At 50.3% G+C, this 27,223-nt stretch overlaps 1 protein-coding gene across 1 annotated transcript in view; it reads left to right on the plus strand.

The window, feature by feature from the left end:
• The window catches only part of SLIT3 (slit guidance ligand 3), a 612,652-nt gene that overhangs the window by 530,901 nt on the left and 54,528 nt on the right, over positions 1-27,223 (plus strand). The window contains exons 17-24 of the mRNA XM_032625797.1: positions 1,269-1,412; positions 1,715-1,858; positions 4,560-4,723; positions 5,798-5,930; positions 14,895-14,963; positions 16,898-16,969; positions 17,580-17,651; positions 25,860-25,931. Coding sequence (XP_032481688.1) covers positions 1,269-1,412; positions 1,715-1,858; positions 4,560-4,723; positions 5,798-5,930; positions 14,895-14,963; positions 16,898-16,969; positions 17,580-17,651; positions 25,860-25,931 — 870 coding nt within the window. The remainder of the gene's footprint in view (positions 1-1,268; positions 1,413-1,714; positions 1,859-4,559; positions 4,724-5,797; positions 5,931-14,894; positions 14,964-16,897; positions 16,970-17,579; positions 17,652-25,859; positions 25,932-27,223) is intronic.

Consider the following 27,223-nt stretch of genomic DNA (forward strand, 5'->3'; position numbering starts at 1 on the left):
CTTTCAGTGCTCTGTGACCAGGAGCAGTGGCCTCCCCTCCGTGGGCCTCAGCATGTCCAGCAGTACAATGGGCCAGCTGGTCCATCTCTCCTGAGCCCTCAGTTCTAACAAGCTCAGGGTGCTCAGCCAGTTAGCAGCTGTGTCTCCACCTATGGGTCTCCTGTTCGCAGAAAAAGGCCCCCCAGGATGTTTGCTGGGGAAGCTGGATTCTTCCCTCAGCTTTTGTAACTCCATCACTTTCTGCTCCAGCCAGCCAGCTGGGGCTACCTTTCAGGCCTGAACATTTGGGTGGTCTGTGGAGACCCCCGGCCGCTAGCAGCACCTATAGTTCTGCGGGACGTGCTTGCTGCTCAGTTATCCCGTCCAGCCTGCCGCGTGGTGGCTGGGGGTCGGAGGGAAGAGCCCGCTCTCAGAGCTCGAGGGCAGTATTGGAAATGGCAGCACCGAGACTTGAAAGGACCGAGCCCACTTAGGAAAACACAACGTTCCAAATCCTGAATTCTGCAGGGCAGTAATAGAAGGGATGGGCATCCACATCGTCAAAGGAACATTCACTTGGGAAAAGTGGTTCACTGGAGGCTTTTCTATGTGCCCAAAAGCATGGTCTCCGATCCCAGTGCTATCAGCTGTGTGACTGTGGGTAGGTTATGGAGTCTCTCTGAACCTCAGTCATCTCATCCATAAAACAGGACAATGATAAAAATAATGCCCATCTGATGGGCGTTGTTTTGAGGATTTGATGTGATTCTGTTGGTCAAACCCCTCACGTGGTGCCTAGTACATAGTAAGTGCACAAACTGTAGTAACTAGAAAGGGTCCATTTATATCAGGGATCTCAGATGGTGAAAGAGTCGAAGGTTCTACAAATGCCTCACCCCGTAGGGAGCAGGCATGTTTTATATTTTCCTCCAGCTCTCCTCTTGAGAATCACTACTTAGTGAGAATATCCGTGGAAGAGAGAAAATAAGTTTGAGAACCATTCGAAACCTGCCAGTCCCCAGGGCATTGAAAAGACAATCGTACTGAAAGACTTCAAATGCTACACAGTCTGTTTCACACAGGTAGTCCACCCAGCCACACCCCATGGGGGCGCTGGGCTCCCTGCTTCCTGAGGCACAGGTGCTGAAGACCAAACATAGGGAAGGAAGCCCAAGGTGGAGCCTCCACCAGCCAGTCCTCGGGCCAGGGGGCACTTTAGAGTCCCCAGCTGGCTGCAGGGCCAGCCATTCCCTCCCTGCGTCCTGACCTGTTCTGTCCCCTCCTTCCAGAAACTTGAGTAACAATAGGATCAAGGAGGTGAGAGAGGGTGCCTTTGATGGAGCTGCCAGCCTGCAGGAGCTGATGCTGACGGGGAACCAGCTGGAAACAGTGCATGGGCGCATGTTCCGTGGCCTCAGCGGCCTCAAGACCTTGTGAGTTCCCAGGGCCTGGGCCAAGGCCAGAGTGGGGGAGATGGGAGAGCAGGGGCATCAGAGGGGCTGTGAGGGTTGGCGGGCAGCGGACTAGGCCCGGGCGCTGTCCTGGCCTGCTGAATCCTGGAGCCGGAGAGACATTAGACATTTCCAAGCCCTGGATGGGAAAGAACTTGGCATGCTAAGCTCCCCCCAACACACACACACACACACACACACACACACACACACACGAGTGTGGCACAGTCATAGGAGGGAAAGGATGACACCCGTGTTTGCTCACCCCACCCCTCTCCCTGCAGGATGCTGAGGAGTAACCTGATCAGCTGTGTGAGCAATGACACCTTTGCTGGCCTGAGTTCAGTGAGGCTGCTGTCCCTCTACGACAATCGGATCACCACCATCACCCCCGGAGCCTTCACCACGCTTGTCTCCCTGTCCACCATGTAAGTCCCCCTGGACCAATGGCGCACTCATTCAGGGCTCCTCTCCTGCAGACCTCTCCTCTCACAACACCCTACTATATTTGGCCCAAGGTCACCTATCCATCTGTCAACGTAAACACTTGGCAGCCTCCCTCCATGTGCCAGGCACCATTTGCTACTGAGGATTCACAGACGTGGACCCTCCTTCCTGGAGCTCACAGCATAGCGAGTTGCCACAGGAGGGAGGTCCACAGTGATATGAGAGCCTAACGTAGGCTTTGTCGAGGAACACTGGAGCTATGCTCTGGAAGGTGAGTGGGAGTTGGCTTGTTTGCGAAAGCAGGAAGTGTATTTCTTTCGGCGGGAAGAGCATGTGCAAAGGCCCTGTGCTAGGTTGAAGCAGAGCAGATATGCAGGACTGAGCAAAGTCCAATGTGGTCGTAGTACAGAGTGGGCAAGGCTGGAGTGGAGACCAGGGCCAGGCTACAGGACTGCCGTGGGCCATTTTGGTCTTTATCCAAAACACATCAGGAAGCCACAGAAGGTTTTAAGCAGGCCAGTGACGTGACGTGACGGGGGTTTTAAATTGATGTCACTGACTGCTTAAACGTGTATCAGAACCAGTTAGAATCTAGCTTTCTGGACGAATATCTCTGCCCACAATCTTCACTGTATTGGTAAGGGAGGCTGTTTAGAATAATGGTGAAAGCTTTGGGCTCTAGAGCCAGATTTTCTGGGTCCATATCCTGGCTTTACCTCCTGTTAGCTGTGTGCCTTGGAAGAGTTACTTCATCTCTCTGTGCTTTAATTGTCCCTTCCCATAATCCACCTCGTAGGATTATTATGACTGAATTTGTTAATATTGGTAAAACGCACAGCAGGGGCCTGAGATATAAAAAGTACTCGGCACATGTTGGCTTTTACGGTTTCTCATAGGATTTCTATGGGGTTCTGTCACCCTTAGCCGGTGGTTCATTTTTCCTTCCCTTCCCTTCTCCAAAGACCCTTGGGAAGACGGAAAAGAAAGGCCATTGCTGCATCTCCTGTGGCTGCCCGTGGTCCTGCTCCCATACAGCCACCCCACTGGCGATGAAAGCCAAAGTTACAGAACGTCCTAAAGGCCCTATGCCGTCTAGCCCCTCAGAACCTCCTTGCATTCCAGCCCCACTGGCCTCACTGTTCTGCGCACGCCCCAGGCCCACTTCCACCTTAGAACTTTGCACTGGCTGTTCCCACTACCTGGAAAGCCCTCCCCCTGGCTCCCTGCCCTCCTGTTATTTGCTCAAACATCAGTTGCCTCAGCCCCATTCCACCCCTCTGCTATCACCCCCAGTTCTTCCAGCCTTGCTCTTCTAATTTTTTCCATAGCACCGACCATTTCCTAACATACTATACTTTTTGTTGTTAATTACATGTTGTCTGTAATTAACTCTGTAATTAAGCTCCAGCTCCCATCAGCTGGAGCATATGTTCCAGAAGGATGAAGTATGGGGATATATGACTGTTTTGTTCACGCCTCTATCCTCAGTGCCTACACCTGAGCCTGGCACTAAGCCCATTATATAATGGTTGAATAAGTGGGTGAGTTGAATGAATGAGTGACATGAAGATAGAGGACAGAGGGTTAGAACTAGCATGGGTGGGTTGGTTGATCTCAGCCCACTTCTCACCCCTCCTGGATGCCTCTGCACTGGGAATCCAAAGACAGGAAAGATGCCAAGAGGGCTAGCGTCACAAAGCATGAAGGGAACCAGCTCCGACAGGGGAAGGAACTTGCCCACCTTCTCACAGCTACTGAGTGTCAGAGCCAGAATCAACCCCAGGAAGGACTGACTCCCGAGACCTTAATTGCCATGTCAAACCGCAGCCCCTCAAGGGCTCTCCAGCCCTCTTCTGTAACCTCCCTAAGTTTTACATTCCTCATTTGTGAGATGAGAATACTGTCCCCTCCTTCCTAGGGTTGCTGTGACAAGTCTGAATGAGAAAATGGATTTATAAAGCGCTCAGCCCAGTTCCTGTCCTCTAGAAAACCCTCAGAAAGTGATAGCTGCCCTCATCCCTCCATCTGTCCCATCAGTGCATCTGACAGATTCGTATAAAGTGCCTATGCCGATGTCCTGCTAGCTCCTGGAGACACAGAGCAGGACAGACAGACCTGGTCCCTCCCCTCCGGGAATTGAGAGTCCAAGGAGGGAGGGGTTCCCAGCTCGGATGGATACTGTGGAGGAAATGACGGGGGAGAACGGGACAGGGCAGAACTTTTCATTTCCCTTGAGATGAGGGGCTTCTTTGAGGAGGGGTCATTTAAGCTGAGGGCTGAAGGAAGAGGAGGGGCCGCCCAGGCACAACGTAGAGAAATTCATCCCCGGCGGGAGGAGCAGCACACGTGAAGGCTCTAAGTGTAAGAAAGTCTCTGCGGAGGAATTGAGGCAGTTCACACAGCTGGAGCTCATCGAACAAAGGAGAGCACGGATGGCTACTGTATCCATCCGCGGAGGTCTGGAATGAGACCCTTGCAAAGACTGCCTCCGGGTTTTAGAAGAGAGTCTGCCTTCCTCTTCCCAGACCTTCTACCTCCTTCGTCCTTTCTCCTTCCCCTGAACCGGAAGCAGACCTGCCTGGAGAGCCAGGCCCTAGGCTTGCAGACCTGGATCCCAGGACCAGCTCCCACGGGACAAGGGTAGAGGCTAACCATTCAGAGAGGGCCCTTCTCTCCTCCCAGAAACCTCCTGTCCAACCCCTTCAACTGCAACTGCCACCTGGCCTGGCTCGGCAAGTGGTTGAGGAAGAGGCGAATCGTAAGTGGGAACCCCCGGTGCCAGAAGCCCTTCTTCCTCAAGGAGATTCCCATCCAGGACGTGGCCATCCAGGACTTCACCTGTGAAGGTAAGAAGGCTGGGGGCGGGGCAGGGGAGCAACACCTGGGAAGACGAGGACGCTACAAGAGAAAAGAGGTGCAGGCAGGCGGTAACTGCAGGTCAGGACCCCCCGAGATCTGATTCTCCTCTGCCCTCAGCATGCAGCCCGAGCTCTGGAGGGCTCTGCAGGCCTGCTTCTAGCCCACATGGCTCTGTTGTGCAAATTAAGAACAGGTGCCTCTTTCTACAGACATTTGACCTCCATCAGTCAGAAATCTGTCATAATATACTGCTTTTGTTAAAACGAGGTACTTCACAGCCATCTGTGAAGACACTGTTGTACCAAATATCTTAATCTGCCGTATCCACAGTGAGGTTGGCGCCCATTAAATGGTGGGGCACCCTTGTGCAGTACGCTACCTACACAACTGTACATGGGAGCCCTGGGCCGAAGTTCTCCTGCCTGCATCATCATGAGGCTGAGAGTATGTGCTCATGAGAAACAGACTTCAAGATGAGCTTCTGGGAAATTCCTGGCTAGGCAGTACGAATACCTGAAGATTCAAGGCTTTGAGTGTCAGGATTCCAGAGGGCATATTTGTTTGCATAAATTCAAGCCAGCACAATCTTTACTTGGTCAACTTTAGGTTATCTAGAGACGGATGAACTGGTTTGTAGATTAACTGAGGTTAAGGTATAATGGGGGCTGGGAACACATTGACCATGCCAGAGGGATTGTATAGTGGAAGGTGTGGAGAGAGGGAGGAGAAGGAGGGAAGTAGATAGGGCCCTGCCCCTACCCTGACCTCTCCTTCAGTCTATTTGGCTTATCCAGATCTGGTTAACAGTAACCTCTTCCATATCTAACACCTGGTTAATGAAGTTTTTAGCGTCTTTGTTTTATGTTAAATGTGGTAGAAGATGGGCAGCCCTATTCCCCAGCCCAGGTGCATCTTCTTTCCCTTCCAATCACGGATAAGACCAGCAAGCTCCTCATTCCCAGTTGTGGCTCGGAGCGGAGGGCTTCCCTTTCCTGCAGGCCGCTGGGTCAGGGAATGGGCCTCGCAGCCCTGCGCCATGCTCACTCCCCGGCTCTCCACAGGCAATGATGAGAGCAGCTGCCGGCTGGGGCCGCGCTGCCCCGAGCAGTGCACCTGCATGGAGACGGTGGTGCGATGCAGCAACAAGGGGCTCCGCACCCTCCCCAAAGGCATCCCCAAGGACGTGACGGAGCTGTAAGTACCGACACCCCGTACTCCCGCCACTACGGGCATCCGTCACACTTCACCCCTGCAAGCAAGACCGCCTGGGGATGCCCTACCTGAATGGGTCCCAGCAAGGTGGTGTCAGAGCCTCAGCAGGGGGCAGGCAGCAGCTTGCACACGGGGGCAGGAAGCTCCCCTCCCCAAGCCTCTGCCTGGCAGGTGACGAGTATCTAGAATACAAGTGGGAGGGCTGTTGTCTCGTTTTCTCTATCACCCCCAGTCCCCTGCTCTGCGCCGTGCCTTCTAGATTCCCACATAGTCCCTCAGTCTGACACCAGAAACAGCACAGGATAATCGTCAAAACATGGGCCCCCAGGCACTATGGCTTAGCAAGCGCCTCTACAAATAGGATCCTGTTCTACCTTAAAAAACACCCATTTTACAGATGAGATCTTAGTTCTGGGTTCTGCTCACTCTTCACCCAGGAGCCTTCTTATTCCATAGCCCAGGCTCCTGACACTAACTCCTCAGGGGTTCCTCCTGCCCCAGAAGCTCCCAGTTCAATGAAAGAGAGGCCCTTCTCTTCACGAAGGGCTCTCACTATTGTGGATAAAACGTTATTTCTGCCCCCGGGGAAGCTCAAAGAGTCCCACAGACAGGGAGGCCTCTCGAGCATGTCCCAGGAGCTGCGCGGCTGCGGCCGGGTAAGCACCACGCACTGGCACAGGCATGCAAGCCACGTTCAGTCTCCCATTCATTCACTCAACACATATTTGTTGGGTGCCGCTTGCGTCGGGCACGCTGCTAACACTGGAGAGACAGCGGTACGCAAAACAGGCATGACCCCTCCACGCGTGGGCTCACGGTTTAGTGGGGGAGGTTGACATTCACTCGGTCATCTCAGAGGCACATGTGACATGACAGCCGTGAAAGGCGCTACAAAGAAGAGGAATCAAGGTTGCTATGACATCCGAAAGTAGGGAGATTTGACTTCGATGTGAAGATTAGAGAAAGCTGCTCTGGGGAGGGCGGCGGGGGTGGAGCTGGAATCTAAAGGGCAAGGAGCGGATGATGGGAAGGGAGGGAGGCTGACCAAGCGGAGGCCCTGTGCTGGGAGCGGGCAGAGCCAGGAGAGGGGCTGGCGGAAACCCAGAGGGCCCGGCCGGGGCACGCCACCACCCACCTCTCACTCCGGCCCTCTCTGCCCGGACCCCAGGCACACCCCCTCCTCTGGGCCAGCTTAGCACACGCCCTCTGGCTCTGCCAGTGCCTCATGGGGTGGAAGCTGACCACGCTCTGGTCTAGAATGGCTGAGAGGTTCCTGGGTGTGTGTTACAGCTCCCGGCGTCTCCTGACACTCAGTGAGGCTGTAACAAGGCCTGCCAGCCCAAGTGAAAGAAGGAAAAGTCGGGATAGTCACTAAAATGTCTGTGTCAGCCCTGGGTTTGGGCTGGGGCCGTGCCCTCAGAGATGTGCACAGTGGTGTGGTGAGCTCCACGCCCTTTCCCGGCTGGGCTGGGCTGGGCTTGGGGTGGGGACTGCAGGAAATGACCCAGGTACATGCCTCCTTCCTGGGCTAATTGAGTGCCAAGTGTCACGTGTCACAGAGAAGAAAATGCCATGAAAACAGGCCCTCGGACGCTTTTCCCCAAAGCTCACGAAACACAGATTGAAATGACAAAGATAATTGGCCGTAATTATAAGGTAAACTTCAGGGCTTTGGGAGGAGACCTGATTTCCTGCTTTGGAAATGATGGTGCTTCCCTGTGCCAGACGTGGGTTCCAGAGCTCGCCAAGGAGGGCAGCCCTCACTGCCCTTGGGAGATGTTCCCAAACCATCTCCTGGAGGGGAGAGGGAGTATCTGGGGAGGGCAGAGGGGGGGCAAGAAAAGAGACGCCAGAGAAAGTGAAAGCTGGCAGGCCCAGAAAACTGGGGCTTGGAGGTCGTTTGTCCAGGGACACTGGCTGAGTCCAGATTCGGTGTTTCCAACACTGGCTTTCCAGCTTCCTTGGCTTCATTAGTTATCTCGGGCAGAGCTGCCAACTTACAAAACAAAATTAAGTTTAATTCGCTGAGAAGGGGTGGGGAGATGTATGTGTGCATGTGTGTGTATGTATATGTATGAATGTATCTGTGCATGTAAACAGATGAAATGCAAGCTCAGAGAGGTTAAGTATATACATATGTATATATATATTCAAACTGTATGGAATAATTCAAAGGTATTAGAGCCAGGCACCGCTCCAAGGCTTTCCACAGAAAGTCCCATCTAATCTTCATAATCACTTCAAGGTGGTGATTATTATCAACCTCATTTTACAGATGAGGAAACAGAAGCTCAGAGAGGGTACTTAATTTGCCCAAGGTCACACAGCTATTAGCTAGTGGAGCCTGAATATGAGGCTCAGCTGCCTGACTCCAGAGTTGCCCGTGCATCACCCCAGGCCCCCAGTCGGACTCCTGGCTTGGAGTTGGGGCTCCTGGAAGGTGGCTGCCCTCCGCCTCCTTCACCATTCAGTAGGTCAAAGAATTCTTTGTGCGGCCCTCGTCAGCACCACAAAGCTCGAAACAGAAATGGGGAACAATCCATTCAACGCTCCGTGTGGATTTTCATGCGAGGCAGCCGTGTCCTCGTGTGCTTGCGCTGGGGCTGAAACAGGGCATTTAAATGCAGATCAACGCAAAGGTTGACCTGCTGGAAATGCTCTAGTAGTTCTAAGGCTGGCAGGGCAAGAGTGCAGTCTTCTGAAAGGGTCCCTCCGGGGCCTGGGCTGCAGGCTAGAGGCAACGTTGGAGTTCAGAGTGTTCGTGAAGGGCTTCCTACAAAGAGCGCTTTCTCACACAGCCGCGTCTGCATTTCTGAAGTGAAACCTTTTGATTCCGCATCTTCTGAGCCTCGATGCCAGGTCGCCAGGGACATTCTGCACTTAAAACAGCTCCCTCGCAGCTCCCACTTGGCTCCGCAGTGCCAAATGCAACCGCACCTGGGGAGTTCTGGGGTCTTCATCACACAGACGATGTTTCCTGAGCATCTACTGTTGCCCGCTAGTGTACAAGGATGCTCTAGTGAGCAAAACAGATACGGTTCTGCCCCATCATCACAAATTCACGTAAAGGATGGCCCCAGGGGGTGCGGGGGATGGTATCAGGGAAGCGATGCTCAAGCAGAGGCCTGAGCATCTATGTGAGGTAACTAGACAGGGAGGGAGAAGAGGAACCAGAGGGTGCAGAGACCTGCCCCCGTACCAAGCGGAACGTGGGGCGTTCGAGGAGGGGTAAGGTCACTGGAGGTGGAACCAGAGGTCAAGCCAGAGTTTGCTGTAAGGTGAACCAGAGAGGCAGGCAGGGACTGCAAGGGTTAATTTCGTGTGTCGACTCAGCCACGCTGTGGTGCCCAGTGGTTTGGGCAAATGTGAGCTAGACGTTGCTGTGAAGTTACTTTGTCGATGCATCAACATCTACAGTCAGTTGGCTTTTGAAATAAAGGAGATCACCCTTTCTAATGTGGAGGTGGGCCTCATAAAATCCGTTGAAGACCTTAAGAACAAAAAACTGAGGTTTCCTGGAAAAGAGGGAATTCTGCCTCCTGACTGTAACATAGAAGTCCTGCTTGAATTTCAAGTCTGCCTGCCTGACCTTCCTTAGAATAAATTCTCTCTCCCCCTCCCCTCCCCTCCCCTCCCCTCCCCTCCCCTCCCCTCCCCTCCCCTCCCCTCCCCTCCCCTCCCCTCCCCTCCCCTCCCCTCCCCTCCCCTCCCCTCCCCTCCCCTCCCCTCCCCTCCCCTCCCCTCTCCCCTCTCCTCCTCTCCCCTCTCCCCTCTCCCCTCCCCTCCCCTCTCCCCTCCCCCTCCCCCTCCCCCTGTGTATGTATTAATGTATGTGTATATGTGATGTATTCGTATTTCCTGTCGGTCTGTTTCTCTGGAGAATCCTGACTGGTACAGGACAGACCACAGAAGGCTTTGCAGGATTTGAGCATGAGTTGGGTAGCCCTTCTCCAACAAGCAGTGGAAGACAGGGAAGGATTTTAAGCAGGGAGAGAGGCCGATATAATCAGCATAGTCCTAACCAGAGCCAGGCTAGAGCCCAGGGCGCCTGGCATGGTAGGCTCCAGAATCATCTGTGTCATGTTGCCCATCCTCCAGGGTCCTGAACCTCCCTGTGTCAGATGAATATGCTGTCAGCATCCCTGAATCCCAGTGGTCATTTGTGCATTTATTCAACTGTTTTGCAAGTGCATGCGTTTGTGGAGCACGGCCTGCCCTGCAGATGGAGCTAGGCCAGGCCAAGGGCACTCCTTGACACCACTGCAGGTTTTTGTCTTTTTAATCCAAGGTCCTGTGAACAGCCTTTCACCACATTCATTCATTCATTCAACAAATACTTGAGGCCCTACCATGAGCTGAGCATACTATGCTCTGGGATACAGCAGGAAACAAAACTGACAAAACACCCAGCTTCGGGCAGCTTACATTCTAGTGAGGGCTGACTTCTCGGGCTCTGGAGTCCAACAGATGTGCGTTTAGATCCCAGCTCCTGAGCTCACTGTTTAAACCTCTCTGTGCCTCTTGCCAACAAAATGGACAAATATACCCAGCAAAATACACCCCCCAACGCCAGAGGATTAAAGGAAATAACAGACCAGAGTCTTTCTCCCAAAGCACTGGCATGTACACCTCAGCTAATGCCGGTGAATTTTGTCTTGGCTTTGTTATTGTCCTTGTCATTGTGCTGTCTGTGAGGTTGAGTAACATACCTCAAGCCACACAGCAAGCCCAAGCCATAGACCCACCCTCCGATGTACTTGCCACAGGGTCTTCTAAAAAGACCCCAGCAAGGAGACTTGGGGTTTTGGTGTTTTGTTCTGGGTTTCAGCTTAGATGCCTCAAGTTTGCTAAGTAATTGTAGCAAAAAAAACGAGAGAGAGTCAGAGAATGAGAAGCGGAAGAGGATGAGAGAGCGCTGCCAGGCTGAGGCCAGACTCCTACAGGCTGCTCCCTCCTCTGGGGTTGATTAGTCTCCCTCTAGCAGAGATGCTCTCTGGACCAGCGCCTCCCCAGCAGCCCTGCTCATTCATCCAGCTTCTGCCTCCCAGCTTCCCTCCATGCCACGCATCCACAAAGCACTTCCTGCAGGTGACCAGGTGGCAGCCCAGCATGGCTTGTCTCCCCTCCTTCAGCCTGCATAGACCTCAGAATCCCACCATGCCTGCAGCCTCCCTGCCCAGCGGAGAGAGCCAGAAGCCTCCCCTCAGATGCCTGCCCCTCCACCCGCCATCACCTGATGAGGGGCAGGGCCAGTGTCCACACAAAATGTAAATGTCCTGCAGGTGATGCTGGGCAAGAGGCATTCAGGAAGCTCTCCAAAACGCCAGCCCATGCACCTGTCTGCAGTCATGGCCTCTCCTTGCCCTTTGTTTTTTAGGGAGTCTGGGGGGGTTTAAAATTGAGTTATAATTAACATATAATATTGTATTTGTTTCAGGTACATAGTGATTGAATGTTTTTATACAAGACGAAATGATCACCCCAGTAAGACCAGTTACCATCCATCATCATATGCAGTGCTATTGACTATATTCCTCATGCTGTACATTTCCTCCCCGTGACTTATTTATTTTATAGCTGGAAATGGGTATCTCCTAATCCCCTTCACCTATTTCATCTGTCCCCTGGCCCCCTCCTCTCTGGCAACCACCAGTTCTCTGTATCTGGGAGTCTGTTTCTGCTTTACTTTGGTTTTTTTTTTTTTTTTTTTTTTTTTTCCCCCGGTACGCGGGCCTCTCACTGTTGTGGCCTCTCCCGTTGCGGAGCACAGGCTCCGGACGCGCAGGCTCAGCGGCCATGACTCACGGGCCCAGCCACTCCGCGGCATGCGGGATCCTCCCGGACCGGGGCACGAACCCGCGTCCCCCGCATCGGCAGGCGGACTCTCAACCACTGCGCCACCAGGGAAGCCCTACTTTGGTTTTTCGATTCCACATTTAAGTGAAATCATACAGTATTTGGCTTTCTCTGTCTGACTTATTTTACTTACGTAATACCTTCTAGGTCCATCCACGTTGCTGCAAATGGCAGAATTTCATTCTTTTTATGGTTGAGTAGTATTCCATTGTATATATACCACATCTTCCTTATCCATTCATCTACTGATGGACACTTAGGTTGCTTCTATGGCTTGGCTGTTGTAAAGAAGACTTCTATGAACATTGGGGTACATGTATCTTTTTTTAATAAATTTATGTATTTTATTTATTTTGGGCTGTGTTGGGTCTTCGTTGCTGTGCGCAGGCTTTCTCTAGTTGCAGCGAGTGGGGGCTACTCTTTGCGGTGTGCGCGCTTCTCATTGTGGCTCCTCTTGTTGCAGAGCACGGGCTCTAGGTGCATGGGCTTCAGTAGTTGTGGCACGTGGGCTCAGTAGCTGTGGCTCGCGGGCTCTAGAGCACAGGCTCAGTAGTTGTGGCACACGGGTTTAGTTGCTCCGCGGCACGTGGGATCTTCCTGGACCAGAGCTCGAACCTGTGTCCCCTGCATTAGCAGGCGGGTTCTTAACTACTGTGCTACCAGGGAAGCCCGGGGTGGACGTGTATCTTTTCAAATTAGTGTGTTCGTTTTCTTTAGATAAATTCCCAGAAGTGGAATTACTGGATGTATGGTAGTTCAATTTTTCGTTTTTTGAGGCAACTTCATACTGTTTTCCATAGTGACTGCACCATTTTACCTTCCAGCAGTGCACGAGGGCTACCTTTTCTCCACATCCTTGCTGACACTTGTCGTTTCTTGCCTTTCTGACAATAGCCATTCGGACAGGTGAATGAACTGACCACAGTGTGATCTGCCCCACCTCCCGCTGTCCTCCCTTCACCCACCAGACTTCGGCCTCCCCAGCCTTTCCTTCAAGTTCAGGGCCCTCCCCAGGCTGCAGTCTCCTATGTTGCATCTCCTCCTTGGCTGCATCTTTCTACAGGAAGCTTTGGGCATTGTCTATCACTACACCTTGTTCCTTTCCTTCAAAACACACATTGCAATTTGTAATTTATATTACTTTATGTGTGTGTCCCTTCTCTCTCCCTCTCCCTCTCCCTCTCTCAGTCTCTCCTTCGCTTCTCCCTCCTTCCTTCTCACACATTAGATTTTTAAATGCCAGAAAGTAGGCACCACTCCTATCTTATTCACCAGTATATACGGTACCTGGCACATCGCAGTTGCCCAATAAATATTTCTGCCTGAATAAATGACTACATCAGTGACTACATTCCTCTTAGCTCCTCTGCCTGAGGGCATAATCTAAACGCGTGTGCGTGGCTGAATTTTAAGTCAGATGATCAAGCTCCCTGAAGGCAGAAATGGAGTCTGGTTCATCTTTGTATCTCCCCCAGTGACTAGCATAGTTCTTAGAGCAACAGATATACAACAAAGATTGAGGACCAAAGGGACATTAATCCAACATGCCATGGCAAGCAGAGGCCGTGTGGGGTCCGGCCCAATGTTCTGTGCCACGAGGATCCCTCAGGGCCAGCCAAGGGAATAAAGTCACTTGGCCTTAATTTAAGGTAATGCCCAATGCCTTACCTTTAAGGTAAGGTAAGGACAAGTTGTCCCTAAAGCTAAGCCCGGTTTGGTCGTTGTGACACACTTACCCATATCATATTTTAACCCATTTCATCCCATTCAGTCATTTTGTGCTGGGTCTACTGGATGCCAGGCAGTGTGCTAGCACCTCATTACTCAAAATGTGGCCTGTAGACCATGAATGAGCTCCACCATCTCCCAAGAGCCTATCAAGAATGCAGACTCTCCAACCTGATGGCAGACCTACTGGATCAGAATCTGCTTTTTAGCAAGATCCCAGGTGATTCATATGTACATTACAGTTTAAGAAGCCCTGAGCTAGAAAAAGGTAGACCTAGGGTCTGCCTTCGTGGAGGCTGAGGCAGGCACGGCACCAACGAGCAGCAATAGCTGGATGTTGACTGTTATGGGAGAGGAAGCTATGCGAGCTTTATATCAAAGGAGATTCACCCAGGAGATGAGAGCAGACCTTATACGCCACCTTAAAGATTTTGCTGTTTTGTCCTGAGAGCAACAGGAAGCCTAGGGAAAGGGGTCTACAGCAAGGGTGGGGATAAATGAATCAGCCCATGTCTCCTCTTTAAGGTAGTCATAACGTTTGTAATTCATCATCAAAACACGACTTCCTTCTCTGTCTTCAGCCACGCTCGGGTGTCTGATGAGCAGGTTGGCACAGAAGCCCGCAGTCCAGGCAGGTCTAGGCTCAGCCTTTGCCCATTCAGGAGGGGTCTCCTTCTGTTGGTGCGGCCTCATTCTGAACCCCGTCCCGTTCTGCACGTGGTCCTCCTGCTGGGGACTGTAGCACAGGGCTCCAGAAACATGCTCTGTCTCCTCAGTTTCCGGATGCATATCAGAGATACTCAACACGCAATTAGGGTTCTTAATGGCTCAGCTCTCCACACACTCCGGTAGCTAAATAGAGGCCATTTGGAACTGTGATAAAACTGCAGTCAGAGAGACCTGGGTTCAAGTCCTAACTGAACCACTCGCTGTGTGACCTTGGGCAAGCGTTTTAACATCTCTGAACTTCTGTTTTCTCAACTGTGAATCCCTGCCGTGTAAGGGTATTGTGCAGGCCAGATACAAAGTGGGTGCTTTATTCAACAAATAATTTATTGAACACCTACTGTGTGCCACTCTGTACACAGTCTTAGGGGGCTCCAACCCTGGGCGATTTTAGGCAAGAGCCCTGCCATCATGGAGCTTAGCAGCCCAGTGGGGAAAAGTGTCATTAATTGAACAATCACACAAATAAATATTAGATGACAAATGTAGTATATGCTTTGAAGTGGGGGAAAAAAGAGCCATGAGAGAGCAAAACAGGGACCCGGTCCAGCCTGGGAAGTCGGGAGAGGCATCTTGAGGTAATGGCAGTGTGCGCATTGTCTCTTTGCCCAACGTGACTCTGCACCTCTCTTTCAGGTACCTGGAAGGAAACCACTTAACAGCCGTGCCCAAGGAGCTGCCCACCCTCCGACACCTGACACTCATGTAAGGAGCCCAGCGTTGGTGGGATATTTCATTTTCTGTCCTTAGGGAGCGCAGGAAACTGATGCAGAGGGTGGGAAGGGCGGCACTGCAGGCTTTGGGGCATTCCTGCACTTTTCCCCCTGGGTGGAGCGGCAAGAGGCAGCTGGGAAGGATGGGCTGGCCGGATGTGCCAGGTCTTACCCAGTGAGGACTTCATGCAGAAGTACCCAGATCCTGGCCTCATTGGCCACCTGTGGCACCTTCCTCCTTGGCTTGGAGCCTCTGACCTTCTGGTCTCCCAATTAAATTCCCGAGATCCCTCAGTTTCTTGCAAGCTGTGGCTGCACTTAGGTTTGCCAAAAGCATAAATGTGGCATTTCTTCTTCCTCCTTCTTTAGTTACTCAGAAAATGTTCTAAGCAGCTGGTTCAAATTGAGGTTCTTTCAGGTGGGAGCCACTCCTGGCTCCAAGTCGGCCAAAACCCAGGAAAACCTCTGAATGAGAAGCAGGGCTGCTGGGCATGGGCGGGGCCCAGGAAGCTGGGGAGTCCTTGAGCTTTGTCCCTCACCGCCTTGCCAAGAGGGCACCCAGGATCCTTGGGCAAGTGCTGTTGAAAGGTGCCCCATCTGCTTAGGGGGCAGGGAGCCCCGGAGCAATGGCCCTCAACCTCAGCTGATTATATATCACAGTAGTTTGGGATTTCTTTTAAATACTGATGCTCAAGCCTGCCTTACACCAATTAAATCGGAATATCTGGGCATGAAACCTAGGCCTCAGAGAACTAAAGCTCTCCCAGATGATGCTAATGTACGGCTGATGCTGAAAACCACTGCCCTGGATATTTATCCTCGGGGAGAAGCTGGAGCTTGCAGTTGGCAAAGGACCACACTCCCACCAACCTCATTCCCCCAGGAGAGAATCTGATAAGATGGAATAAATGAATGCTGGAAGAGAGGGACGGTGGAGGGGCTATGAGGAGAATTGATCAGGGGGGAAAAGCACTACGACAAGGAGAAATTGTTACCTTATGTGTTATGTTTTGCTGGTAGAATCAAATCGATGGATAGACACCACTGAATGTTTGAATAGCTGAATAAATAGATGAATGAATGAACGACAATTGGTGGAATGACTGATTGAGTAAATCTTCAGTAAAAAAAATGAACATTTGGACTAATGGGTGGATAGGTGAATAGATGGATGGGTGGATAGAGAGATGGATGGACAGCTGGGCCAACAGATGGACAGATGGGTGGCAGATGGACGGATGGATGGATGGATGATAGATGGGTGGATGGACAGATAGATGGATGGGCTGATGGACATACGGGGAGGATGAGTGGATGGGTGGATGGATGGGCAGACAGATGGATGGGTGGGTGGACAGATGGATGTATATATAGATGAATGGGCAGATGGGTGAATAGACAGATGGGCGGATGGGTGGATGAATGGGCAGGGGGATGGATGGGAAGGTGGGTGGAGGGGGTGGATGGATGGATGGATGGGAAGGTGGGGGGCGGTGGATGAATGGATGGATGGGCAGATAGGCAGATAGGTATATGGACAGACAGACCAGTGGATGGATGGATGAGTGGGTAGATGAATGAATGGGCAGATGGGTGGATGGACAGATGCATGGACGGACAGATGGGTGGATGGATGGATGGATGGATGGGAAGATAAGTGGATGGACAAATGGATGGGTAGATGGACAGATGGGCAGATGAATGGGCAGACGGACAGATGGATAGATGAGCGGGCAGATGGGTGGACGGACATATGGACAGGTGGATGGGTGGATGGATGAATGGATGCATGGATGGGTGGGCAGACGGGCAGACGGATGGGTGGATGGATGGATAGCAGGCATGCATGCATGTGTGAAAGTTGGGAATGACCCCCTCTGGATGCAACTAACAGTACAATGTGACCCTCCTGCTTACTTTTCCTAGTGACCTGAGCAACAACAGCATTGGCATGCTGACCAACTACACCTTCAGTAACATGTCTCACCTCTCCACCCTGTGAGTATAGTGAGCTGCTGTGATTAACATGGGCCTGAGACTAAGGGCATCCTTCCTCTGTCCCCTCAGGCTCACATGCTCCGCTCTAACGATCCTCGGGGCTGTGGCTGACCCAGCACAGGGCAGACCTTAATCATCAGAAGGAAAACATAGTAGGTCAGAACTCCACTGTCTGGGCAGTTAGAGAGGAGTTGACACCTAATTACTTCTGAAAAAGTTCCTCTTTGGAATACCTTCTGTGATTTGTGAATTTTCTCCCCCAGTGAGGGTTTCCCTACACAATTATATTTTGCTCAGACCCCTTTATTTCCCATTAGCTCTGTATACTGTGGGCACTCACCATGTGACAATAGATGGAGGTGATGGCAAAGCTGGTTAGGGAGCCAGCCTGCTAAGGAACATATGAGGAAACTGGGAAATGAAGCCAGTGAGCTTCCTGGAATGATGGGGAATGTTTCTCTTTTCCTTATCCCTAGGATGCTTTTTGTCAGTCTATTAAAATTGGGAGGGTAAAGAAACCGTTTGCTTTGACTGGTCCAGTGTGGACAATGCATGTATCAGCAGCTAAGAATAGGAAGAACCAACAGAGCCTGTGTGTCCTCTTCCACAGGATCCTGAGCTACAACCGGCTGCGATGCATCCCCATCCACTCCTTCAATGGGCTGCGGTCCCTCCGAGTGCTGTGAGTACCCCAGTGCGCTGATTTCTACTTATGCTTCGCTGGGTAACAGCAGGCAGGACTGAGCACTCCTGTTGCCTGCTCTTCCTTGCTCAAAGCCCACTCTGCCCGCCATGCATCCCTCCCCTAACCCAACACTCTTAATTTGCTCAATGGGGCGGAGAGAGCTCATACTTAAGAGTCAGTCACTCCCTGCTCCCGCTCACTTCCTCTGTGGAACCTGGCACACATCACTAACTCCTCTGAGTTCCCACTTCTTTATGTGCAAAATGGGATCCATAGCATATCCCTTGCAAGGATTAGGATCTGCGATTCTGTGCAGTTATATTCTGCACCCCCCACTGTGCAGCACTTGGCCGCTCTTCTGATGATCGTTACATCACAGGTGGTCCCTCTGGCTTCAGAAGGGCGATGTTAACTGTGAACCTCCGCAAGGAAACCAGGCTCACGCAGCGGAGAGCCCAAGCTGGGAGCCAGCGGCCAGGGCCGGCGCACACACGTAGCCATCCGTTCGCAACCGAGTCGACTCATAAAGCATCCTTAAAGTTTTAATAAGTTGCCAACATTTAAATATCAGGAGGTTTCTCATGTAAATCCTGACTTCTACACTCTCTTGGAAAATGGAGAGACCTGGCCTCCCAGGGCTCCCCTCTGCATTCCTGCAGGGCTGAGCCGTCCCGCCCCTTTGAACAGAGTTCTGCAGTCTGCAGCCTCCACATCACCCACCCATCTCTTGTCACCTTATGATACCTGCCTGTCCCTGGCCTACACAAGGGTAGTGGACAGCCAACTGAGGCAAATGAGCTCTGAGCAAAGGCAAGATAGCCATGGAGTCCCCTGCTTTCCAGGCATGGCTCTGGCCCTCCCTAGCTGTGTGTCTTCTCATCATGAAATCAGATAACGATGGTAATTGCCTCACAGGGTCTTATGAGGATTAAATGAGATACTGTACGTAAAGCACTTAGCACAGCTCTGGCCCATGGTAGACACTTTATATTCATGTGGTGTGACAGTTCTCACGTGAGCACTTGCAAGAGCAGGAATGGCACCTCACTGCCACCCCAACCCTGGGCCCATTGTCACCTGATATTTCTGCCTGCCCATCTTGCACCTATTTTGTTGGCAAGGGAGGATCCTTTGATATTCCCATGAGAACAGAGATGCCAGACACTCTGCCCCCAAACCTATCAACTTCTTTCCCTTCTGGCCCATTATGACTATAGTAGTGAAAACCATAATTTTATGGGGCTTTTCACGGTCATTGCCTCATAATGCTGTGTGGTTGAGAGGGTTATGTCCATTTTAAAGATGGGAAAACTGAGACCCAGATTGGTGAAGTCGCTGGCCCAAGATTCAGCAGTCAGGAGGTTGCAGAATCCAGCCTCCTGACTCAGAGCCCCGGGATCCTTCCCATAACCCAGTTACGGTCAGCAAACAGCACCCAATGAGCAGGTCCATTTCGGAGCCTCCAGGCTGATGTGATTTATTGAGGCCCACAAAACACCAGTGTCGGCGACAGCTCCCGCCACATGTCATCTGTGCTGTTATTAAAAATCAATTCTGTGGGGGGCAAAGAAGTACCCGTGCTGACAGTGTACAATCTGTTACTGTCACTTATTTTATTATCTATCTTCTCTGGGGAGCTCGAGAACGGAAACATCAGCAGAACCCATTTCCCTGTTTCGAGTTGAACACCACGGGAGATGGGCTCATCTCATTGGCTGGGGCTGGACCTGCTGCCCCCACCACCACCCCCGCCGCCATCCCCCCTCAATCCCAATCTATTGTCCCCCATCCCAGTCTTCCAGTTCTGGGCATAGCTTGGCTGCCAGGGGGTGTGACCTGCCATTTCAATGGGATCCGTGTGCCTATGTTCATAATTAGAGTAGTTCTGGTTGGGACAGCTCAACATGTGGAAGGGAGAAAGAGAACGTTTGCCTGTCCATCTGTCTGTCTACCAGGGTGGTGGGGTGCACATCACCCCCCTGTCCAGGATTTCCTCCTTCCTCAGCACCTCGTTGGTGTCACTCCAGAACCAGTGCTGTCATTAGTTCACCAGGAGTCCACATAAAACATGCAACACACTTGTGCTTGCTTCTTGAATTCAGAGTGAGTAGGCTTTTCGCACCATCATTCTAGAATCATGGGCTCTTGTAGATAAAAGAGGATCTTAGAGGCCCTCATTCCAACTGTCTACCTCAGTGGGGAGCAACCATTTTCTGCATAAGGGCCAAGGCAGGAAAAATTAAAATGTTTATGGGCTGCGTTTCTTTTATGGTATTTGTATCCTTTCTCCCAGTAATTGCACATCTAGGAATTTTTACGAAAGGGTATCCAAAACGAGAGAAAGGTTCTCTGCATTAAGAGCTTGGTTGCACTGTTATTTTTAACCTAAATTTTAAATATTACCCAGAAGGCCACAGTGGGGAAATATTTAAGTAAAGCGTGATGCAACCAGTCGATGAAGTGCAATTACTAAAAGAGGAAAACTAATAGCAGAGTAGGAACCTGTTTACCCCATTGCATTATGTGGAAAAATAAGCCTAATTTGTATATTGTTACAATTATAACTGTATATATGTACAATTGTAACATATATACAAATTAGGTTTCTTTTTCCACATAACACTAAGTGGTAGACAGGTTTCCACACTGCTATCTAGTAACTGTAACCATATCAGTTATAACATTGATAATCATAAAGAAGGACTGTAAGGGAACATGGGCACATACATGAAAAAAACCATTGATAGCTAACGGGTAATATCAAATCATTTCTGTAATAAATGAAGACAGAGTTAAAGATGACTGAAGGCAGTAACATATTTATAATTTGGGGGGTTGGGTAGCAAAACAGGATTTTGGAAATCAGAGATGGCAGTACCTGTAACTGCATGTGGTCATTCGTATATTCTTTTCTCATTTCTAACGGGTTTCATTAATTTGATTAGAAGTTCAGAAATAACCAGAGACCCAGGGATGCTGGCAGTCGGGGGTGAGGAAGGAGGATAAGCAGCAAGGTTCAGCCACAGACGAAGGCCAAAAAGTGTTCTGGAAAGCAGCAAGAAAGACCTGACATTTAGGAAGGAGAGAGAGGAGGGGGAGTGTGTGTGTGTGTGTGTGTGTGTGTGTGTGTGTGTGTGTGTGTGTGTGTGTGTGTGTGTTTGTGGGTGGATATGAATACATTTCAGAGACAGGATATTGGTCAAGGAGCTTTGAGAACAAAACTCTGTGTGAAAATGTGCTTCTCCTACCTCACTCCTAATCTAAAAATAGCCAGAAGAGAACATCCTCCTGGATGTTCTAGTCCCTTTTCAGGGATCTGTGTGTTCCCTGATCTTTGCCCCACGCCAAGCCACGTGCCTGGTGTGCGTGTGGTCCCAGCTGTCACCCCCCGGCCCCAGCTGCAGGAGGGCCACCTGGAATCAGTTAGCGCCAGGACTGTGTCCGTGTGTGCGTGTGAGGGAGCGAGCGGGATTGTCATCATCCGTATTGTTTTAGCTCCTGTTCCCTGAAATAAGACTGTGCTTGCTGTTTATGCACATGTAGCTATTCACCACTGCTCAGCAGGTGGCATGGACCCTCCCTACAGCATCTCTGCAAAGGGCTCCATTCGCCCTTTTGCTGGATTACCTTCAGAGACTAAGAGCTCGCTCACTTCCCAGACAACCCCATTCCATTTTTGACCAGCTGTTGAACATCAGGTGACTCCTTGTGGTCCTGGTTAGGCCCTTTTGTGCCACCAAAAAAAAAAAAAAAAGTTTAATTATGAATTTTAGAAGTGGGGAGTGAGTCTCAGAAACCCTGTCCAAACCACTCATTTATAAGACAAGGAGGCAGACTCAGAAAGGTTTATTGACTTGCTCAACATCATTCACCTCTTCCTCCTTTCCTGAATGCCCACCGTGAGCTAAATGCTATGCTAAATACCGCAGCAGGTGGGGCGCAAATAGTGAATGTAGCACAGTTCTCGCTTTCAGAGAGCACACGGTCTAGAACGGGAAATAGACAGACAACTACAGTACAGGGTGATGCCTGTGAAAGAGCCATAGGAATACGAGTGAGAGGCATGGAAGCCAGTACTGGCCATCAGAAAGACTTTGAGAGATAGTTATCACTGCTGACATTTGTTAAACCTTGACTATGCACTGCACACTGGGCTAAATGCTTTATTACATCGTCATATTCACTCTTCCCATCAATTCTATGAAGAATATACCACCATTATCCCCATTTCCCAGATGAGGAAACAGAGGCTTGGCAAAATTGAGTAGCTTTCCCAAAGTGACACAACGAGGAGAGAGTAAAGTTGGGATTTGAACCCAAGACTGTTTACTCTCAGAATCACTGCTCTTAACTTCTGCTCCCAAGGGTGAGTCTGGGATGCCAGAGGGAGTTACCCAAATAGGGATAGGAGTGAAGAACATTCTAGGCAGGGAAAATATAAATGCACTGGACAGAAGCCTGGAAGTCAGGAAGGGCATGTGCATGGGGGTGGAGGGGTGGGATGTACAGGAAGCTCCAGGTGTGGCTGGAATGTGGCTTCTGGGTGTGAGAACAGGAGGAGATGCGGCCGACTAGTCATAAGGTGGGAGCAGAACCAAGGCTGGAACCCACGTCTCCTGGCTTCTAGCCCAGTGTTCTACCACCTTCCATCCTGCTCCGTTGTAGGTTATCATCTATTTTTATTGCCTCTCGTTTCAGACTTTTCTTGAAGACTGGGGCGGCGGGGGGGGGGACACGGCCTTTTTAGAAATGGAGTGTTTTTTTCCTTGCCCAGAGAGGCCTGGGATGAGAATTAATGAGTGGGGTGGCATGAAAGACATGGGCCGAAAGGTGATGGACACAGGGCAGCTCTGGTAAAATTCAGTGTGTCTCCTGGAATCCTCCACGGGGCTCCTTTGGGATGATAGGCTGCATACCTTCACGCTTCTACTCTAAGCGGGTAACGCCTTGAGAGGAATGGCCCCAAATATGTCCAAGAACACAGAGGGGAAGGAGTCGTGATGATGCTTGCAATAATCGTGGCTGACCCGAGTGAGGGCTTACCGTGTGCTGGCCCTGCAGTGTGTCCTGCACCAGCTGAACCACTTGCATTGTATCTTTAAATCCTAGCTTAGGAAGCAGTATATTAGATCCCTTCCTGACTAAAGGAAAAGAACATCAGTTCAAACCACCTTAGGCAGAAAAAGAGAATTTATCGATGCAGGTAACTGAAAAATGCAGTAGTAGGGATTAGATTCTATGGCTGGATGCAGGTACTCCAGTGGTACTGTCAGAAATGCATCTCTTTCTGCCTCTCAAAATGAAACTGTCTCTGTCCTAGTAGTTCCAAGGAAAGCCCCAGAAATATCTCTCAGTGGCCTACTTAGGTCACATACTCAACCTCAAACCAATCACTGTGACTCCGATTGGACAGACCTGGTCCATAGCTCTGCCCATGAGGCCAGACCACTTGGACTCAAAAGTGGGGAGGGGTGATTCCCTAATGGAAGGGGGAGGAACTGTTACAGGAAAGAGGAGAATGATGTTGATCAACCCATACCCCCCAAAAGGTATCTACTATAAGTAGATACTAAGAATTCCTCTATTTTAGAGATGAGAAAACTGAGGCACAGAAATAATGTCAGTTGTTTCAGGTCACACAGACAGTGATTATTAGAATAGGGATTCGAACCCAGGCTGTCTGACTCCAGACCTTAAACCCCAGGTCACCTGGGAGTGGCCTGTGTTGCTCAGAAGAGAATTCACCCACCCCATCCCACATTTAGGATGAGGATAGTTTCCGTCATCTGTCATACAAACTGTGAGCACCTAGAGATTCGGAGACCCAGATTCAGGCAACCCAGAACTGACAGGGAATGGTTATGCCCTCCAGTTGCTCTCATGATGTCATCATCTGCATCCTGAAATTCCCTAGTCTTCCTTAACACCTCCTAAGAGTCGGGAGGGAAAAAAGAGTCCCGGATGCTTGAAGGTGAGTCATTCCCAGTTCAGAGTTGCTTGCCTGCACCAGCTCCCTGTGAGGTGTAAGGGAGAACGAGAGGGAAAGGGGGAGTGCTTAGTGCTTCCTGGGAGGGCACATTTGTGCCACTCCCCTGGCATCCTTTAGGAGGGTGGTTGGACGTGCAAGAGTCCTTCTTTGGGGGCCAAACCAGGAGCCAGAACGTGCAGTGTAGGCAGATTTCTTTAGCGTTGTCCCAGTAAATCACAGCCCCATTACTCTGCAGTTTATAGAGACCTCAGCGGATCAGCTCGTAATAAATGGGAATGCAACTTGCAGGGGTCACAGTACCAAAGCTGCCTTTGGGTCATTTGGTGTTTTTAAATTAGGGCTTTGTGCCTCTCCCAGAGCCCGAGCCGCCTTCAGAAATGATTAACAGCGGGGCTGGGTGCGTCCGCCAAACAGCAAGCAGCCGTGAAGTCATCCAAGTTAATAGCAGACGGGAGCCGGTGTGATTCATAAATAACCACATGGATTAGAGACTAGATGGTACTGATAAAAGTGTGAGGAAGCGCTTCTAGCCCCTTCTTACTCAGGGAGGTGAGAAGCTTCCACGAACACTCTTTAGGGGACTGGGTACCCTCATCCTGCTGTCCTGGCTGTCTAAGCTTCAGTGAAAGCTTTCACACTGCCATTCAGGGAGACCAGGGATGGGGGGGGGGGGTGGTGCTGGCACGTGGGTGTTAGAAATGCATAACCTCAGGCCCCACCCCAGACCCACTGAATCAGACTCTCTGGGAATGGGCCTCAGAAATCTGCATGTGTATTAGCCCTGATGCTCAGTTAGCTTGAGAGGCCCTGCTCATTATTAAGTGTAATTAAGCTCACATCTATATTTCAGCCAAAGACCCAGGGCAAGTTAACATCAGTGAAAAGGAAAACAGAAGAGCAGATTCATAAGTTACTATCCTGCTTACGCTTTCACAGTCAACGTTAATCACCCCCTTTGTTTAACTAGGGCTCCCTTCACAGCCCAGGGGACGGTGCCCAGCAGCCACTAAGGAAACCTTTGAGTTTCTACGAATGTCACTCCTTGCATTTCACGGGCCAGCCCCAAAGTGAGTCAGCAGTTTGGGGATTTTTTTTGTATGCAGTGGATGACTAATCCTTCCATGGAGGGTATAACCCACGAATTGTGGATTTGCTCATGTTGTTACTTGAGCAGCAGGGCCGTGTTCCTTCCATTTTTTTCAAAAACCTGTTCTCCAGGCACTTATTGAAAGCTCAGTGTGTGCCACCACCCTGCAAGTGAGCATAGCTCCCAGCTATTACACCGCAGGGTGGAGAGAGCCATGATTAAAGCCAAGCAGGTTGCCTGGCCCCTCGGACACACTGTCGGATAATGCACTCAGGTGCACACAAGAACAACACCCACATATGTGTGTGGGTAATGCCACACCCTTTCCCATAAAGATGAGTGTCCGGCTCCGGGGAGTCTCCCCAGGAGCTGAGTGCCCCCTTCCCTTTGTCTTCTGAGCTGGGATTGACAACATTTCTCAATCTCCCTAAAATCTCTTTAGGTGAATATGAAGGGAACCAGTTTCTTGATCTGTACCAGGCATTGTTCAAGACCTTTTACAAATATTAATAAGGTTAACCATTTAGTGCTTAGAAAATGCCAGGCTCTACGTGGACTAATGCACCCACAACCGAAGGTACCTTCTGTGGCAAATCTTTTTACTTTCTTTCATTCCCATTTTATGATAGGAAACCAAGGCACAGAGAGGGTAAGTAACTTTCCCCATAGTCACACAGCTGGTAAGTGACAGAGTCAGGGTTTGAATGCAAGCAGCCCAGCTCCAGAACTTCTGGTCTCAACCATAGTTCTTCACATTATCTCTGAAACCCCAGTGCCTTCACTAGATTGCTCTCTGTCTCCATGTTTCAGGTGCAAAAATGGAGGCCAGGAAAAGGAAAGTAACTCACCCAACGTCCCACAGCTGAAAGGGGCTGATTTCTGATTCCATCCCAAGTCCGTCTGATTCATCTTTGTCTTTCCCTAACCCTCTACTCCCAACATCCCTGCTGCTGATCTGGGCACGGAAACATCAGTGTACGTGACATGAAGGAGAGGTCCCCTCCTGCTGCTGGCAGTGGGGCTCCGCGTGCTCAGAGGCATGGCTGGGCCAGCCTGGGACGCCAAGAGAGTGTACTGAGTTCAGAGCTGTTACTGGGGGTTAACTTTCTAACCTGTGCTTCTGCTTCAGAACCCTCCATGGCAACGACATCTCCAGCGTTCCCGAAGGCTCCTTCAATGACCTGACCTCTCTTTCCCATCTGTAAGTAGCCCTGTTTCTCCCCCACGTGCATCTCCTCAAAACAGAAAAGATTATAATGCCAGAGATAATACTATCAGTGCTACCACCTCAGTATGGTTTTTTCCATATGAATAGAGTGTGTTTTATTTACAAAAATGTACCCACATTGTGCACATTGTGTGTTCTCTGCTTCGGATGCCTTCAGAGACATAATCAATTATGTAAACAATGTAAATATTTAATAAGAACGAACATAAAACTCTTACTATGTGCTCAACACTTTAGATGAATTATCTCATATATTTCTTACAGCAGTAAGGCATTTTTATCTCCTTATTAGGCATGATGAAACCGAAGTTAAGAAAGGCTGAAGAACTGGTCCAAGGGTTGCACAGCTAGTAGGTGGCAGAGGCCTGGTTCAAATCCACGTTTGCCTTGACGCCAAAGCACATATTCTTTCTACACTTGGCATCAGGTAGTCCCCTCCCATTTTACACAGGGGAGACTGAGGCCCATAAATACTAGGTATTACATACCTCTGCCGGTGAAAATGCTTGAGTTTGTATACCTGCTGTCTGTATATTTAATTATTTTTGTATTGTGCACATATCATATATAACACTGATATATTATGTATGCATATCATAAAACATTCAAAAAATAGAAATGTTAAAGGCTATGGTTAAAAATCAGCAGAAGTTTTCGTCTTTTCTGCCTCAAACAGCACTTTGGAGGTGTCTTCACTGGATGATACCATTTCCCTCCCCTGCACTTGTAAGCTGAGTGGTGCCTGGGAGGAGAACCTTCCTTCTAGTGTCTTAGGCTTTGTGGCCGGCCCGACATAAGACAGCTTAACAGGAGAAAAGCATACACATGTATTAATATTTTTATGTGTATGTGGGAGTCTTCAAAAGGAGAATGAAAACCCAAAGAAGCCATGGGGCCCCATTTTTACACAAAGAATGATGAAGCGTGGGGCTCTGACACGACAGAGGAGCTTGGACTGGGGGCGGTAAATCATGGGACCGGGACTAGGAAATCACGCAGAAACTGATGGAAGATCAGCGTTATTTTAGTAGGTTGGTTTGTACAGATCCATTTTGGTATCAACGCCCTTCTCTTCCTGGCCCGGGGAGGGTACCTTTCTCATAGGAAATATGACCTGCTTTTAGCTAGAAGCAGCATCCGCTGTTTCTCAAGTGCCTTCACCTCAAAATAGTCAATAGACGAGGCAGCATATTTGGGGGTGGCATGTTCTGAGCTCCTGCAGTGGTCTGAAGCTGCTTCCTAGGTTGCTGGGTATCAAAACCTTC

The sequence above is a fragment of the Phocoena sinus genome, chromosome 3 (genome assembly GCF_008692025.1).
Source record: "Phocoena sinus isolate mPhoSin1 chromosome 3, mPhoSin1.pri, whole genome shotgun sequence".
NCBI classification, from domain to species: domain Eukaryota; kingdom Metazoa; phylum Chordata; class Mammalia; order Artiodactyla; family Phocoenidae; genus Phocoena; species Phocoena sinus.